Below are 19,111 nucleotides of genomic sequence, written 5' to 3' on the forward strand. Positions count from 1 at the left end.
TATACAAGGCATACTAGAGACTGAGAAAATATTTATAGGAGGAGATCTGAATGGACACGTTGGAAGAGATAATAAAAATTATGAAAGGATACATAGAGGATATGGATATGGAGACAAAAATGAGTCTGGGGAGATGATCTTAGACTTTGCTATGTCATATGATTTTAGTATAATGAATACTTGCTTTAAGAAGAGAGAAGAACACTTGATAACCTTTAAAAGTGGACAAAATAGAAGTCAAATAGATTTTTTTTTAACTAGGAGGGTAGATCGTGTATCATGCAAGGATTGTAAAGTTATTCCAAGTGAAAGTCTAACCACACAACATAGAGTCTTAGTGTTAGATAAATGCATTAAAAAATGGAAGAAAAATGATAAAATAAACCAGTGTAGGAGAACTAGATGGTGGAACCTAAAAGGAGAAAATATAATAAAATTTAAAGATAAAATGATCAAAGATGGGGATTGGACCTTAGAGGATGGGATAGATTCAAATACTCTTTGGAATAGATTAGCTAGCTCTATTAAAAAGATAGCAAAAGAGATTTTAGGCGAATCAAGAGGAAGATTCTCAAATAGCAAAGAAAGTTGATGGTGGGATAAAGATGTACAAAAAATTATAAAGACAAAAAGAATTTGGTATAAAACGTGGCAAAAATGTAGAAACGGAGATAACTTTGAAAAATATAAGGAGGCAAGAAAAGATGCAAAAAGGGCCGTTAGTGAAGCTAAATATAAATCATTTAATAGTTTGTATGATAGATTAGGTACAAAAGAAGGGGAAAGAAATATAATTAAACTTGCTAAAGCTAGAGAAATGAAGAACAAGGACTTAGGAAATGTAAAATGTATAAAAGTGAGGATGATATTGTCTTGGTTAAGGACGAAGATATTAAAGAAAGATGGCGAAGTTACTTTAGTAAGTTGTTTAACGAAAGCCAAATAGAAGACTTAAATTTAGAATTGTCAAATGAGGAAAAGACTAAAAATATAAGATTTATTCGAAAAATTAGAGTTAACGAAGTTAAGTTTGCACTAAAAAAGATGAAAAATGGGAAAGCTATGGGACCAGATAACATCCCAATTGAAGTTTGGAAATGCTTGGATGATAACGGAATTATATGGTTAACTAATTTATTTAATACAATTGTAAAAACTAAGAAAATGCCAGATGAATGGAGGAAAAGTACTTTAATACCTATATACAAAAATAAAGGAGATATTCAAAATTGTAATAACTATCGTGGAATTAAACTTATGAGTCATATGATGAAACTATGGGAAAGAGTAGTTGAACAAAGATTAAGGTTAGAAACGAAGATCTCAAAAAATCAATTTGGTTTTATGCCTGGGAGATCTACCACAGAAGCTATTTATCTTTTAAGAAGATTAATGGAAAAGTTTAGGGAAAAGAAGAGGGACTTGCATATGATATTTATTGACCTTGAGAAAGCATATGATAGGATACCTAGGGAAGTTCTATGGTGGGTTTTAGAAAAAAAGGGTGTATGTTGTAGGTATACCGATGTCATTAAGGATATGTACGATGGAGTAATGACTAGCGTAAAGACTATAGATGGTGAAACTAGAGAATTTCCAATTACCATAGGTGTACATCAAGGATCTGCTTTGAGTCCTTATCTTTTTGCTTTAGTGATGGACCAATTGACTAAGAGTATTCAAAAGGAGGTTCCATGGTGTATGTTGTTTGCAGATGATATTGTATTAATTAACGAAACTAGGAATGGAGTAGAGGCTGAGTTAGAATTATGGAGAGAAGCTTTGGAATCTAGAGGCTTTAAGATAAGTAGAAATAAAACAGAATATATGAAATGTAATTTTAGTAATGATAGGAGGAATATTGGAGACAAAGTTAAACTTGATGATGAAGAAATAAATAGAACTTGTAGATTTCGATACCTTGGATCTATTATGCAAGCTGAAGGAGAAATTGAAGATGATGTAATGCATAGAGTTAAAGCAGGTTGGGTAAAATGGAGAAGTTCTTCAAGTGTTCTATGTGATCGTAGAATACATTTGAAATTGAAAGGGAAGTTTTATAGGACAGCTATAAGACCAGCTATGCTATATGGATTAGAATGTTGGGCGACGAAGAAACATAATATCGAAAAAGTAAAAGTTGCCGAGATGAGGATGCTTAGATGGATGAGTGGTATAACATTGAAAGATAAATTAAGGAATGAACATATTCGTGGTAAGTTAGGTGTAGCTCCAATAGAAGATAAGATAAGGGAAGGACGACTCAGATGGTATGGACATTTGCAACGTAGGCCTTATAGTGTACCTGTGAGGAAGAGTGACTTAGTTACTGTGGGGGGCAGTAGAAGGGGTAGGGGTAGACCTAAAATAACTTGGGAGGAGATAGTGAGTAAGGATTTAATATCTTTGAATCTATCAAAAGAAATGGTCCATGATCGCATAAATTGGCGGAAAAGGATTCATATAGCCGACCCCACTTAATGGGACTAAGGCTTGGTTTTGTTTGTTTATTGTGATGTTTGTGTAGTTTCTACTGGTTGTAGATTGTGCTTTCGAAAATTGTGAACTAAACACAAGGAAGGTTTTTACTATACTTTTTAGTGCGATTTAGTTTTCTTTATGTTTAGATTGCTCAGGCAGGTGTGTAGGTTTTTAGCTCTTGCTTTATTGTCTATGTGAAATAAGCTTGCATCCAAAAAAAAAAAATTCAAACTTGCACTTCTCTTGTGTAACTCAAATTATCTTTGTACAAACAGTTGGCCCCAAGCCTAGAAAGGAGGAAGATTGTGTTATGTAGCTGACAGCCAGCGTAAAATTTGTTATATCTATATACCATGAATCCTTACCAAATCCACCCGGGTCAATGGAATAGACTGGGTCAATATATAAGGGAAAGGACTAAGAAGTTAGCACAAGAAACTAATATTAGATTAGCAACTTGGAATATAGGAACACTTATGGGAAAAAGCATGGAAATAGTGGAAACAAGGTTTAGAATGAACAGTGTTTTAAAAAGCTCAATCGAGGCTCGCCTCAAGGCAAAGCATGCTTAAAACGCATTGAGGCTCAATCTGAAATACCAAATTCCAAAAAGGCCAACACATTACATGCTGAGGCTTACGCATTTTTACAAAAAGCACGCCTTTTGCGCCTTTTTAGTTGAGGCTTACGCATTTTTGGGTGTGTGATTCTCAAGTTAGAATTGGTTAGAAAATTCTAACTACATGTTTGTACAAAAGGAATGTCATAATATGAGTTTATTTCTAAAACTCTTGAACCTAAACCTTTCTAAAATAACTGGACTTGTATTCTTATGTCATGAAAATAGTTTGAACTTTGTAATGATATAGCTATCTCTTGTCATGATTTATGTCATGTATTCAAGTTAGCAATTTTTGAATGGCCAACAAGTATTTGCAAAGTACATCTAGCTTTTCTTTTTTACATTATATTTGTAATTTTCTAAATTTTTACTTTATTTTAAATATATATAATTTATTTTAAAAAAATTTATCTTGGACAACAAATTCTCAAAAGGCTTACGCCCCAACACCTTCAAGCTTACGCCTCGTCTTTTGAGGGATAAAACGCCTCGCCTTACGCCTTTGCCTTTTAAAACATTGACAATGAAAATTAACTTAATTTGCCTTCAAGAGACGAAATGAATAGGGGAGAAAGCTAGAGAAATTGAAAAATCAGGATTTAAAATTTGATACACTAGAAAATAAAAACATAAAAATAGAGTGAGAAACATAAAAATAGGGTGGGAATTATTGTAGACAAAGATTTAAAGGATAAATTAGTGGATGTTAAAAGAATAGGGGATACGATCATTAAAATCAAGATAGCTTTAGGCCTAGAGATAGTATATGTCATTAGTGCGTATGCACCCCAAATAGGCTTGGCAGAAAATCTAACAATACAATTTTGGGAAGATATGGATAGTATTTTACAAAGGATACAACATCAGAAAAGACATTCATGAGAGCTGATTTGAATGGACACATTGAAAAGGATAATATAGGTTATGAAAGGATACATGAAGAACATGGATATGGAAATAAAAATGAGGCTGGTGACAAAATTTTAGATTTTGTCATGTCTTACAATTTGGTAATGTTGAATACTTGCTTTATAAAAAGAAAAGAACACTTAATAACTTTCAAGAGTAGGCAAAATAAAAACCAAATAGATTTCTTCTTAACTAGGAAAGGAGATCATCTATCTTGTAAGGACTATAAAGTTACTCCAGGTAAAAGTTTGGGCACACGGCATAGAGTCCTAGTTTTAGATATACATATTAAAACATGGAAGATAAAGAGTAACGTAAATCAACACAAGAGGACTAGGTGATGGAGTTTGAAGGGAGAAATTATAATAAAGCTCAAATATAAAATGATCAAGAGTGTAATTAGACAATAAGGGGTAAGGTGGATGTGAATACTGTTTGGAGTAAGATGGCTAACTCTATCATAAAGAAAGCAAAAGAGATTTTAGGTGAGTCCAAAGGAAGATACTCCGGTCGTAAAGAAAATTAATGGCGCGATCAAGAAGTGCAAAAAGTCATTAAGACCCAAAAAAAAAAAAAAAAAGGTTAACATATGGCAAAGTTGTAGAGATACAGAAAACCTCGAAAAGTATAATGAGGCAAGAAAAAATGAAAATAAAAAATAAAAAAAAAATATAAAAAAAAAAAGAAGGGAAAAAAGCTATAAGTGAAGCTAAACATAGAGCTTATGATACTTTATATAATAGACTAGATACAAAAGAAGGAGAAAAAGGGACATTTATAAACTTGCTAGAGCAAGAGAAAGAAAATGCAGAGATTTAGGTAGTGTAAAATGTATAAAGGATGAGAATGATAATGTCTTAACTAGAGAAGAAAATATAAAAGAGAGGTGCAGAGATACTTTGATAATTTGTTTAATGAAAACCAAAATGAAAGATTGAACTTGCAAGTGACAAATGAGGAAAAGTCTAATAATATGAGATTTATTTGCAAAATTAGAGTCCTTGAAGTTAAGAAGACTTTAAAAAAGATGAAAAGCGGAAAATCTATAAGACGAGCTAACATACCAATTAAAGTTTGGAAATGTTTAGGCGATGAAGGAAGTATATGGTTAACTAATCTATTCAACATTATTCTACAAACCAAGAAAATGTCGGATGAATGGAGGAAAAGCACATTACTGCCTTTATATAAAAATAAAAAATAAAAAATAAAAAAGGTGACACTTTAAATTGCAAAACTATCGTGAATTATGATTATGAGTCATACTATGAAACCTTGAAAAAGGGTAAGTGAACAAAGAATAAGACTAGAAATGAGTATTTCAGAGAATCAGTTTGTTTTTATGCCTGGGAGATTGACAATAGAAGCTATGTATCTTTTAAGAATAATGGAAAATTTTGGGGAAAAGATGAGAGACTTGCACATGGTTTTTATTGACCTAAAGAAAGCATATGATAAAGTACCTAGGGAAGTTCTTTGGTGGGTCTTAGAAAAGAAGGGGGTATACAATAGATATACTAAGGTCATTAAGGATATGTATGATAGAGTAATGTCTAGCCTTAGGACTATAGGTGGGGAATCTAGAATTTTCCAATCACAATAGGTGTACATCAAGGTTCTACTTTGAGTCCTTATCTTTTTACTTTAGTGATTGATGAACTCACTATGGGTATTCAAAGCACGATCCCTTGGTATATGTTCTTTGCAAATGATATTGTCTTGATTGATGGAAGTAGGAGTGGAGTGGAATCTAAGTTAGAACTTTGGAGAACCATTTTAGAGGCTCAAGGGTTTAGGATAAGTAGGAATAAAACAGAATATATAAAATGTAATTTCGGTAACACAAGGAGTAATGGAAAGAAGTTAAACTTGATAATCAAGAAATTAATAAGATTTGTGGATTTCAATATCTTGGATTTATTGTGCAAGCGGAAAGGGAAATTGAAGAAGATATAATACATAGAATTAAAGTAGGTTGGATAAAATGGAGGAGTGCGTCAGGCATGTTGTGTGATCATAGAATACCTTAAAATTAAAAGGAAAGTTCTATAAGACAGCTATAAGGTCAGCTATGCTTTACGGTTGAGAATGTTGGCAACTAAGAAACAACATTACAAAAAGTAAAAGTTGTCAAAATGTGACTGTTAAGATTAATGAGTGGTATAACATAAAAAGATAAATTAAGGAACAAATACGCAATAATCTAGGTATAGCACCAGTCAAAGACAAGATAAGGAAGGGGCAGCTTAGATGGTTTGGGCATTTGAAACGCAGACCTAGTTGCACACCTGTGAAGAGGAATGAGTTAGTTATTGTTTCTAGCATGAAAAGGGGTAGGGGTAAGCCTAAAATAACATGGAATGAGGTAGTGAGGAAGGATTGATAGCTCTTAATCTAGTAAAGGAAAATACTCTCGATTAGCTGAATTGGTGGAAAAGGATTCATATAGCTGACCCCACCTAGCAGGACTTAAGGCTTGTTGCTGTTGTTGTTGTTGTTGTTGTATTGAAATCTTAAAGGCAGCGGAAGATCAAATTCCTGTGGAAATTCTGTTGATGATACCATCCAAAGAAAGGAAAATATGGGAAAATCTAATCTAAGGAACAAAGGTGTTATAAAGTTGAAAGTGTTATTCCCTCAGGAAATGTAATCAAAAGTGGTAAGATTTATCAGCCAAATTCAAACCGCTCAGACTAAGGTAAAGGACATTACGACTAATTCAATCCCAAAATAGATTGACATGGTACATATAAAGGAAGGAGTGAAACAAGGTTAAGAAGAAGGGAAGGCCTTCAAAAAATCAAATTCATCCAAAAGAAATTTGCAAATCTCTTTTTAAATGAGCTGTTCAATAGCATGTCGAAATATAAGGGGTTTAAAAAATCCCTTTAAAAATAAAAGGAGCTAGAAGCCTAATTTCTGAATATAAGCTTCAAAAATTTGGGTTGCTTGAAAGTTTTAAACAAAAATAGAAGCAAAGAAGTTTGCTGAGGTTACAAAGGCAATAGATAAAGATTGGATCTCCATGCACAACTATGATGAAAGTATATACACTGGTAGGGTGTGGATTGGTTTCAACCCTAAATTCATTCAATTAATTGAAGTGAAGAAGCATGAACAATCCACCAGCCTTCATATAAAATTTAATAATATAGTATGCTGGATCTCAGTCCCACATGGTTCAAACTCAGGGAAAGAGAGGAATGAGTTATGGAGCTTCCTACAGGAATTTTCTGTTTTGAACTGGGAAAATCCATGGATATTAATGGGTGATCTTAATACAGTCAAGGAGATTGGGGAAAGCAGCTCTGAGCTATCAATTGGAAGTCTGAATAGTATGAGGGACTTCCAGAATTTTCTGTTCAATTCAGATTTGGAAGATTTCCCTGCAATTGGCCCCATTTTTACATGGTCAAACAAATGAGAAGATGGTCCCATTGCAAAGAAACTTGATAGGGTTTTGTTCTCATACAAGGCAAGTGAAATTTTTCATACATCCCAAATTGAATTTCTATCCCCGGGGATTTCTGATCATGCTCCTGCAATTATCAAACTAAATCAAAGAATAGAATTATCTATCAGAGCTCCTTTCAGGTACTTAAATTGTTGGACTAGACATGTCACATGAGAAGCTTATGGAAACTGCTGCTGAAGCATGCAACATTATTGTTAATGGATCCCCAATGTTCTTTCTTACACTGAAGTGAAAGCCGTTGAAGGGAAAATTAAGAGCATTCCATGGAGTATATTTCAGCAAAATTAACAGTAGAATAAATGCAGCTAGGGAAATTATGTTGCCTGCAGAAATGGAGTTAATATCTGGTACTATATGCCCTGAAACAGCAAAAGCTAGAAACTTAGAATGGAATCATATGTTCCTTTATAATGCAGGGGAAACTCTCAAGCAAAAAGCTAGAGAGAAATGGATAAAGCTTGGAGATAAAAATAACCAGTACTTCTTCTGTTGTGATAAGAGATTGGAGAACTAAATCCCAGATAAGATTCTTGAGAACTTCTGAAGGCAAAAGAATTCCTGAAGAAAACATAGCTTCTGGTTCTTAAGCTTCTACACAAACTTGTTGAGGGGGACTGATGCTAATGTTAAACATTATAGCTGGGGTTATCTCAAAGAAATTATTGACTTCACTTGGAACTCTAAAAATCAGAAATTATTAGGAAAATGTGTGACAGAAGAGGAAATTAGAGATGCCTTATTCTCTTTTTCTGATGAGACATCTCCGAGGACAGATGGGTTTAATGCAAATTTTTTTAAAGTCTGTTGGCCCTTAATTAGCAAGGATGTAACTGCAGCTGTTTTATCTTTTTTTGGGGACCGTAAACTGTTAAAGCAAGTAAATCCCCTTTTATAACATTAATCCCTAAGGTTAAATACCCCACTCAAGCAAAGGATTTCAGACCCATAGCTTGTAGCAACCTACTCTAAAAGAGTATAACAACAATCCTAGCCAATAGGCTACAGAAATGCATTGGGGAATATAAATTTCAATCAGACAGCATTCATCAAGTGCAGATCTATTTAGGACAACTATTTGTCAGCACATAAGCAGTTAAATAGCTATCATCTCAACAGGAAACCGAGAAGAATTGCACTGGAAGTTGATCTGATGAAAGCTTTTGATTCTGTACATTGGGAGGTTATTCTGAAATAGCTTGAATGTATTAAGACTTCAATGACCTTTGTGGATTAGGTTGAAGTATGCATATCTACCCGCTTTTTTACAATATTAGTAAATGGACAACCTGAAGGTTTCTTTAAAAGTCAAAGGGGAATCAGACAAGGTGATCCCATTTCACCCTATCTTTTTGCTATGGTCATTGAGATATTAACCAGACTTCTGACACATGCTGCTAAGAAAGATCACCTGGCTTACCATCCAAAATGCAGGTCAATATAAAGTCTACAGCTTGTATAAAACATATTCTTCACATTTTTGTATCTAATTACTGGCCTTAAGTGTAATGCATCAAAGCCTGAACTCTTTTACTGAGGATTTAATGGAAGTGAGGCAAAATCTGTGGCTCAAATGATTGGTTTCTCTTTGGTAAACTTCCAGTGAAGTATCTTGGACTACCACTGGTCTCTAAAACGACAAGCAGCGCTGATTGTGAAGTATTGACTGAAAGAATCTCACTGAAGATTAATAATTGGACCTCAAAACTATTGTCTTATGCAAGCAGGCTGCAACTAGTGAAATCAGTTTTGAAGAATATTCAGATGCAATGGCCCTCTGCCATTCAGCTGCCTCTTGGGGTAGTCAATGATCTTGAATGTTGGAAATTTCAAGCCTTATTTTCTTATGGAAAGGCAATAACTGAAATACTGAATAATGTGAAGTAAAGTGGAAAGAAGTGTGTAAACCACTTGATGAACGGGGTCTAGGTACAAAGCTAATCTCAGAATGGAGTAAGGTAATATTGACGAAACTAATATGGCTAATCTGTACATCAAAACAATTCTTATGGGTCATATGGTTTCACACATATAAGATCAATCAGATGGAAAAATTTCTGGAAAATCAAAGAATACCCTTATGATTCATGGTTGTGGAAGAAAATACTCAGATTCAGATCTTTGATATATCCTCTTATAAAGCATCAGGTGAACTCAGGTTGTTCTATCTGCCAGTATATGACAATTGACATCCTCAAAGTCCTCTTACCCATCAACATGGCACTCAGCTTCAATTTCATCTTAGCATTTCTAAAGTGTGCTTCACTTGACAAACACATCCATGATGGATTTTGGAAATGGCCAAGGAGAATGTCAAGGAGTGTTAAAGAAATGATCAGTTATATATGTTTGCCCATCTTCTCTGGCTGCCGATATTATAAAATGGACATTATCAAAAACAAAAAAAAAATGGTAATTTTCTGCTGCAACAGCTCTTGAATATGTTAGAGAGAAAAGTCAAAAGATTAATTGGGCTCAGATTATATGGACTAAACATGCCATCCCAAGACATGCATTTATTTGCTGGTTAGCTACTCTGAATAGGCTGCCAACACTGGGAAAACCAAAAAAGTGGGTAAAATAGATAAAAACTGCTGCAGACTTTAATACGCGTTTGGAGTCGAGGGATCGCTTGTTTTTTGAGTATTCAAACACTCAACTGATATTTCCTGGAGTTCGCTCAGGACTGAATGTAAATAGAGCTTCCGTAAGCTGGGATAGTACTAGTAGTATTGGTATATCAAAGCCAGTTGGAAATCAAAGAAAGGAGAGGTTGAAAGATTTGTATGGTCAGCTGCTATATACCATATATGGAAGATGAGAAATGCTTTGTTGTGTGCTGAAATTGAACCAAATCTAAGCTCTATGGCCAAGCACATAGTAAATGATGTGAAGCTTAAACGAGGACCGCTGGCTTTCAATTCTTAGATTGCTGATGTTGAAATTGTTTAAATATGTGAATTGCACTATCGTAATTCCCTCACTGGTAATATATAAAGCTTATTTCTTAACCCCCCAAAAAAAATAAAAAAATAAAACTAAGCAAACTCATTATTTTCTACCTTTTAGTATCGATCTTGAAATTTTAAAAATAAGCCGAAATTTTTTACAATTCTTTGAAAAACTTAAAAATAGAAAATGAAAAACGTTTCCACGACTAAGGGCCCTAAAGCTAAAATGACTTCATTTAAATACACATATTAAATATACAGCATAGAGAATACACGATGTCTTATTATAAACTGATAGATGCAGCGAAGAAAAAAATTAAAAAAATGATAACCACGTGATTGGAAAGGCAAGCAATCTTATGAATAAAAATGCAATAACAATTCTTCCCCGCCTTTTCAAAAGTGAGTTCCTTTTACACCTTTTGTTTTCGAGACAAAAAGGACTTCTAAATTGCAGAAAATATTTCATTATAATAGAGATCAAAAAAAAAAAACGAAATATCGTCCTTTATTTCTATGAAGAATGCGAAGACGGACGGCCTGATAGCAGAAGAAGTACCGACAGATGCATAAACGATAGGAACAATGGACGATGATAATGCTCAACAAAGCTCATATTTAACTTCAACCCGCAAATATAGTCAGAGAGAAGGAGAGACCCTTGTGATGATTTGAAGCGAGTTGCTGAAGGGTGGTAGTGGTGGCTGGTGATGAAGGAAGAGAAAGGGACTTCGCCAGGAGCGCTGAAATCTGCATGCCTCGATTCGACGGAGCCGCAGCAAAAACTTGCGACTGTCAGAAGTGGGCGAGAAACGGTTTCGGACCTGGCTTCCACTGTCCCGGGGATATCCCGTTTCCCAAACCTCTCCCACCCATTACTTCCCGGCTCGTGTTCGGAGTTCTCCAAAAGGGTAATTTTGGAAACACATTCCATATGAAATAGGTGAGGCAAAACCGATTAACGGGTCGGGTTAAGATGGATAATAAATATGAATTGGAACTAAATAGATTTGAATTCGGATTCATCCATTTATTAATAAGTAACTATTACATAAATTCAAACCCACATATTTAATAAATTGATTACTGTTTAAAATATATAATTTATTTATTTAAAAAAATTAAAACATTTCATATAAAATAAGTTTTTTTTAAAAAAGTAAAACGCTTCTTCATTTTATTTTTGCATAGGTCATAAACAGGTTACCTGTGGAATGGCTCGAGTTGAACCCGTCTAACCCATTTGATAAACAGGTCGAATCCGGATTGATCCATTTACAAACGGATCAGTTTGTATTAAACTCAAATTTAGTTTAAATGGAAGATCACGGGTCACTCGTCGGGTTTCGACCCGCTCTGCTACCCCTCCGATTAAGTACTCCTTGAAGTATAAGTTGAATATTAATTTTACAAAAACACTTAACAATAAACATTTTTTTAATGTGCTCTCAAAAAGAGTATATAAATATACATATACTTGCACAATAATGTTATGGAATTTTGTTAATAAAATATTTTTAAGAATATTTTATTTGGTTTGCAAGATTATACTATTAGAGGCATTTTACAAAAATTAATTATAAAAATAATGATAAAACTCAATTACAAAGTATTAAATTATGTAGATGAAGGTTATAATGCATAATATTTTAGCTTTTAAAAATTCATAAATTACGTAAGAAAACAAAAAGAACTTCAAAACGTAAAAAAAAAAAAAAAAAGTGAAATACAAATTTAGGCATTGCACAATATTTTTATATATTTATAAATGACACCCAAAATATTGGCATAAAAACAGAATTTGCAACAAAGCATTCCCTTCAACCATTCAGAAAACAAAAATTCGGATTCCTTGAAAATTTTCTTTGTGATTCTTCATAACATCCTACAGTATAATATTTTAACCTAAATCCAAACTTGTCATTGGGATATAAAAGAATAATGGCAATAACAAAGTTTGTTGAGCATGGGTGTGGGTGTGGGTGTGGGTGTGGTTAGGACATAATTTTGCCCTATTTTGGGTTTATTGATTTGTGATATAAATTTTATTTGATATCTTTAATCTCTGCATTGATAAGTCAATACCTACCACACCTACCATTGCTCCTCCGATCAAGCCATCAATCGCTCCTCCAATCAAGCCTCAATTCTCTCCTTGAGTCTTGGCTGCAATCACACTACATTCACTCCTGAACATGTATAAAAAACAATGTATAGCTTGTATCATTAAGTAATAAAAGTACTAGGTTAATTTCTTCATTATGGTATCAGAGCTTGTTGATTCCTAAAATCGACGAAAGGAAAACAATTTCTTCTCCTGCTGCTCTTATTCTCCTCGCTGGGAAACAACTTTTTCCCTCTACCAACAGCCACTTCTTCTCCAAACACCAATTTCCAGCAAAGTAGCTGTTGTCCTTAGCTCCATTTTCAACAGCTCACGGCCCCTCCAATTTCCCGCAACTCATGTACCCTCCTCCATGCTGCCACCCAACACTCTCGGTAAATTTTTGAAAAATCAACGGGCCTCATTAGTTTCACTTATCTTCTTCTAAGCCGACGGCCATGAAATTTCTCCTCGCCGGCGAAATCCTATCCCAACAGCCGTGAAACTTCTTCACCCCAACACTCTCCTGACATCCTTGTCTTCCACTCCATTATATATATTACCTTTTTTGTCTTCCACTCCACTACCCACATTAAGTATTACTTCTTTTGCCTTCCACTCCACTACCCACATCCTATATTAATTTTTTTATCTTCCACTCCACTGCCAACATTAAATATTAATTCTTATCATTTTTTTCTCTATGCAGTTGTCTTCCCTTCCCAAGCTTTCATCTATTTTTCTAGCCATTTGCCCTATTCTGCCCTTCAAATTTTCCCTTACTAAATTCCAGATTCCCGTACTCCTATATATAATTTCCACAACCTAGTACGTCTAACTAGTTTATCTTCTCCCATCTCTTTTAATTATGGCTAAACCAAGTGAAGCTATAGTTATATCTGCCAACGAAAATATTCATGTTGTCTCAATCAACACATCCACACTTATTCCGCACAAGCTTTCAAGCGGGGGAAACTATTTTGTAACGACCTGCTTAATAAATTGATTTTATATATATATATATACACACACACAATAACATTCTACATGCTCTGATACCATACTAGAGAAAACCCAAACATAAACCTAAGCAGCAAGAAGCATAAATCACATAAACATAACCATATGAAAATATATACATAATACAAAACCAATACCACTCAATACCAAAGTACTACATGTTTCCCAAAATATACACATATCACTATTTCTCAAAATACCCTCAACTAGCTAGGGTATACAAAATTTCTCCCAAAACATACTCCCTCTCTGACAGGGCACCACTAAAACCCCTCTATCTGCGAGCGTGATCTGCTCGCCTACCTGGATCACCTGAAAAATGATTCAACACTAGGATGAGCCAACACTTAGTAAGACAAAATATGCTATTACTAGTGTGTGGCAAATGAGCTACTATATCATGAAGATCTATTTTCAAATAAACATGTATAACTAAATATATTAATAAAGTATAAGTGATAAGATCCACCACCCCTGTCCCTATTGCTTAACATGACAGTATTGGAGTTTATTATTCAAAATACTTCTAATATAAGTAAGTATGTTCCCTGTTTCTACAAAATTATACATACGTGATAATAACTGAAAATGTTCCCTGTGGATATCTGTATATCATGACTTACCCCCTCATGACAGGGTTGTGTGGCCTATAGGCCGGATTTACCCTGGCTGGCCAACCAAGAATAAATCACTATACTTCATCGGTCAATCTACCCACCTCAACCCATATCTAGATGGGGAGCCTAACCTCTTCAAGGGCCTAGGTGATCAACCTTACCACGTATTATCTAAATAGGTGGTTGCACTCATAAAGTAACATAATATCTATAGCAACGATATCGTGCTCTATAGCTGCATAGTCCAACAGGGTCTGATATCATATAATATATTTCTATATACATATTTATCTGATTTACCATGATTCTGAAATACTGAAATAACCATGATACTGCAAAAACTGTAACTGTAGTTCATACGTAATATTGAGAACTATATAATCATAACACCGACATCTACATAGTCATAGTACTGGGACTACATGATCATAATACTGATATTCGTATTATCATGGTATTGAGGTTCAAGAAATCATGGTACTAAAATATCGAAAAATCAGAATACTGAAATATCGTAAAACATATCTCCATACTATATTCATATTCACAAGCCACACAATACTGTAATACATAATTTTCATCATTTAATAAAGTGTATAATATTTTAAATATACCTAGTATAGCATATTTCCCTTACCTGACTATTGGAAAGCCCATATGGAATACTAGTCTAACACTCGCAGGGCCTCCTACACAACACCCTGAAACAATATTTTCCAGAATAAAATATCAGTATTTCATCGCCTACATCATTTCTTATAACTACCATAGGGCCAAAAATAGGCTAAAAGACCTTACCCTGAATTTGGGATGAAATCCAACTTCATTTCCCCAATGATCCGCTCCGGCAAACTTGCAGAGAACTTCGCTAGGAGCGTCGTGGTGGCGTTAGATCATCGATCCGACGACTAACGGGGCCAGAATCGTAGAGAGAAGGGAGAGAGAGATGTAAGAGAGAGAGAGAAGCGTGGAGAGTGAATAAAAATCGGATTTTTAGCTATTTATAGGGCCAGATTCGTCGACGAGACACATCACCTCGTCAACAAGTCTTTCAGTAAATTCGTCGACGAAACCCTGTTTTTGTCGACGAAATTCAGTGGCCTAAACCGTCTCTCGGTATTTTCTCGTCGACGAAGTCCTGTGTTCGTCGACGAAATCCTAAAGACATTCATCGATGAAGTTTGGCAATTTTCTGAAATTATTCTTATCCCCAAAATGCAATGTCATTGACGAACGCGAAGCGTTCGTCGACAAAGTTTCCGGCCTCCTTCTGTTCCTGTTTCCATTTTCCTCTCTCTTTATTATTAAAATAATATTATTCTTCAGGTCACTACATATTCAATGTGGAACTCCCAGATAACCAATCTTCTTCTTAGGTATGATCTCATCGGATTTATAGATGGAACTTATCCATGCCCACTAGCTAATAATTCAAAGTACAAAATATGGATTCGTCAAGATCGACTACTACTTCTTGCTATCCAAACAGCTATAACTAGACTAGCAGGACCAATTGTATCTCGATGCAAAAATGTTGAGGAAGCATGGCACAAACTCAAAACTACCTATGCGAACAAATCTAACACTCGGATGGTTAGTTTAATTAATTCCCTCACCAAGGTTAGTCAAGCAGGAAAGAGCATTTCTGAATTCATGCAAACCATTAAAACCATTATTGATGATCTTGCTAGTATTGGGCATGATATGAGTGATGGCGAAATAGTAGTACATACGCTCAATGGTCTTACCGATGATTACAAAGAACTAAAAGTTGTCTTGCGTCCAAGAGAATCACCCATCTCCTTTGAAGAATTAGTGGAAAAGCTTATGGACTATGAAACGAGTCTTAAGCAATTACACTCGACAGACTCTCACATCACAACCCAATATTCACAAAAGCATCAAAACAAAAAAGGCAGAAAAGGCACCTTCAATACTCTTCCAAAATAGTCTCGATTCAGAGGAAACAATAATGGCTACCCAGGGAACAACGACAATCAGCTTTAACAAAATTCCTATAGAAACCGTGGCAACCACAATTTTTCCAGCAGTTTACAAACTCAAGGACTCTTGTCAAACTCCTCAAATCAGACTTGGCAGCCTAACTTCAATGGGAGCCAACCTCGGGTCGTCTATCAATTGTGTGACTAGCCTGGTCATGTTGCCAAAATATGCAGATCGTGTTCCTTACCCATCACCTGGCCGCAAGCCAACTTCACAACTCATGAAACTTCGAGTAATCAATCAGGTTAGATAGTAGACTCCGGGCATCTCACCACATCACCTCAGATTTGCATAACCTATCCATTCACTCTGAGTATGGTAGCAATGATGATGTCATGGTTGGAAATGATAATAACGTTCCTATCACTCATATTGGATTTACCACTCTTAATCCACGTGATTCCACTTTCAAACTCAATAATGTTTTGTATGCATCTAACATTAAGAAAAATCTTCTTTTTGTCTCTCAATTTTGCTCTCACAACAATACCTCTATTGAATTTATTTCCTAATTCTTTTCTTGTGAAGGATCTAACCACGATCCTTGGTGCGAGGCTGGAATAGAGGAAACATCTTTGAGTGGCCTACTTCAATTAGCAGAACAACCTCTTCATCACAACACTAGGCTCTCACAACAACCTTGTCTAGACCCTCCCTTCCAACCATCAGTATCTGGCACAGTCACCTTGCTCATCCGTCCTCCAAAATTCTTCATCAAATCATTGCCTCTCATAAACTACCTTTCTTTTAGTCCAACTCCTTGTCTCACTATTGTAATGCATGCTTATGTAATAAAAGTCACAAACTCCCTTTTGGTGTCTCGTCACTAACTTGTTCTAGACCTTTGGAAACTCTATTTATAGATGTTTGGGGTCCTGCTCCTCTCCCCTCCTTTGATAATTTTCACTATTACGTTATTTTTGTGGATTACTTTACCAAATACACTTGGCTTTATCCTATAAAAAAAATCATATGTTACTTCCGTCTTTGAACAAATTAAATCTCTCGTTGAAAATTATTTTTCTACAAAGATTAAAATAGTTTATATAGATGGAAGTGGCGAAGCCACTAGTCTCATACATTTTCTCTTTCAGGTTGGTATTCAACATCTCAAATCTCCTCCTCATACCCCAGAATATGTTGGCACGACTGAGCGTAAACATCGTCATGTTGTTAAAACTGCACTAGCCTTGCTAAATCATGCATCTGTTCCACTCAAATATTGGTCCCTAGCATTGTTCGTTTACCTTATCAACCAAATGCCCTCTCCAGTAACACATCACCAATCTCCCTTCTCTCATCTCTTTAAGCAGTCACCTAATTATTTATCCTTGAAAATATTTGTTTGTCTATATTATCCATGGTTGCGACCCTACACCTCTCACAAACTCCAACCACAGTCCCATCCTTGTATATTCATTGGCTACTCAATTCCACGTCATGCCTATGTGTGCCTTGATCCCTCCACCAATAAAATCTACACCTCTAGACATGTCATGTTTGTGGAACACACTTTTCCCCTTTAGAATAACAAATCTCACACCGCATCATCTTTCATCTCACCCTCTTTCTCCAATTGGTTATCCAAATCAACTCAAGTGTCTATTCCTGCATCTCTTCCTAATCACTTCCAATTTCCAGTCACCTCTATCCCTCGAGTTGAGTCTATGTCTCCTCCTCTTACTACTACTTCTCATGGTGAGTCTTCCTCTTACCAGACTGAATCTCCACACCAGGCCATTTCATACTCAGGACCCTCCTCCACACCTCCACCGTCAGATGCATCCAATCCTTCCCAAGTAAGTATCTCATCTCCGATATCCTCTCCTTCATTTACAATTCTAGCAGAACCTCAACCTTATAATACCAGGCTACGTAATAACATTACAAAGTCAAAACATATCTTTGACCTTCACACAACCACCACTCCCTCTACTATTGAACCTTCCACTTTCAAACAGGCCCAGCAACACCCCTCATGGCGACGAGCCATGAGCAACGAATACAATGCCTTACTCTCCAATCACACATGGTCTCTTGTTCCACGCAATCCCACACACATGTTATTTGGAATAAGTGGGTCTATAGGATTAAAAGGAATCTTGATGGGTCCATAGCTCGTTACAAAGCTCGCTTAGTGGCCAAAGGTTTCCATCAACAACCTGGGATAGATTTTTTTGAAACCTCTAGCCCAGTTGTCAAACCTGCAATTGTTTTGTTATTACTTACTCTTGCTGTGACTAACGATTGGCCTTTTCACCAATTAGATGTAAATAATGCGTTCTTGCAAGGCTTTTTATCTGAGGCAGTCTTCATGGACCAGCCCCCTGGCTTCACCCACCCAGATCTTCCTGATCATGTCTGTTGCTTATGCAAGGCTATATATGGGTTTTGACAAACTCCTCGCTCATGGTACCGTGAACTTCACAATTTTTTTATATCGGAAGGCTTCACCAACTCTCAGTCAGACACCTCCTTGTTTATGCTTCATTATTCCGATACAGTTCTTTATCTATTAGTTTATGTGAATGACATCATCATCACTGGATCCTCCACTGCTCATGTGACTACCTTCATCACCAATCTTTCCAAACGATTCTCTCTTAAGGATTTTGTTAATCTCTCATATTTTCTTAGGACTGAAGCTCACTTTACCTCTAATGGTTTGTTTTTGTCTCAAAGGAAATATATCCAAGACCTCTTGCATCAAGTTAACATAGCCATTGCCAAGCCTGTCTCTACCCCTCTTGCAACTATTGAAGCTCTCATATTGTCATATGGTTCTCCACCAACTGATGCTACCTTGCATCACCAAACTCTTGGGTTGTTACAATACCTCTCATTGATATGTCCTGATGTGTCCTTTGCCATTAACAAGTTATCTCAGCTCATGCATTCTCCTTCATGCATTCTCCTTCTTCCCTTAATTGG

General features: G+C 35.6%; 1 protein-coding gene across 7 annotated transcripts in view; it reads right to left on the minus strand.

The window, feature by feature from the left end:
• The window catches only part of LOC131145121 (uncharacterized), a 73,793-nt gene extending 62,448 nt beyond the window's left edge, over positions 1-11,345 (minus strand). For 2 of the 7 annotated variants that reach the window (XM_058094213.1, XM_058094209.1), the window contains exon 1: positions 11,095-11,234. Coding sequence is in view for 3 of the 7 variants with exons in the window: in XM_058094207.1 (XP_057950190.1) it covers positions 11,095-11,191 (97 nt within the window). In the remaining 4 variants the exon portion in view is untranslated. Of the gene's footprint in view, positions 1-11,094 lie in introns of all 7 variants that reach the window. The other 5 variants (XM_058094211.1, XM_058094212.1, XM_058094207.1 and 2 more) reach the window with 4 other exon arrangements.
• Positions 11,346-19,111: the final 7,766 nt, after the last annotated feature.

The sequence above is a fragment of the Malania oleifera genome, chromosome 12, assembly GCF_029873635.1.
Source record: "Malania oleifera isolate guangnan ecotype guangnan chromosome 12, ASM2987363v1, whole genome shotgun sequence".
Lineage (NCBI taxonomy): Eukaryota > Viridiplantae > Streptophyta > Magnoliopsida > Santalales > Ximeniaceae > Malania > Malania oleifera.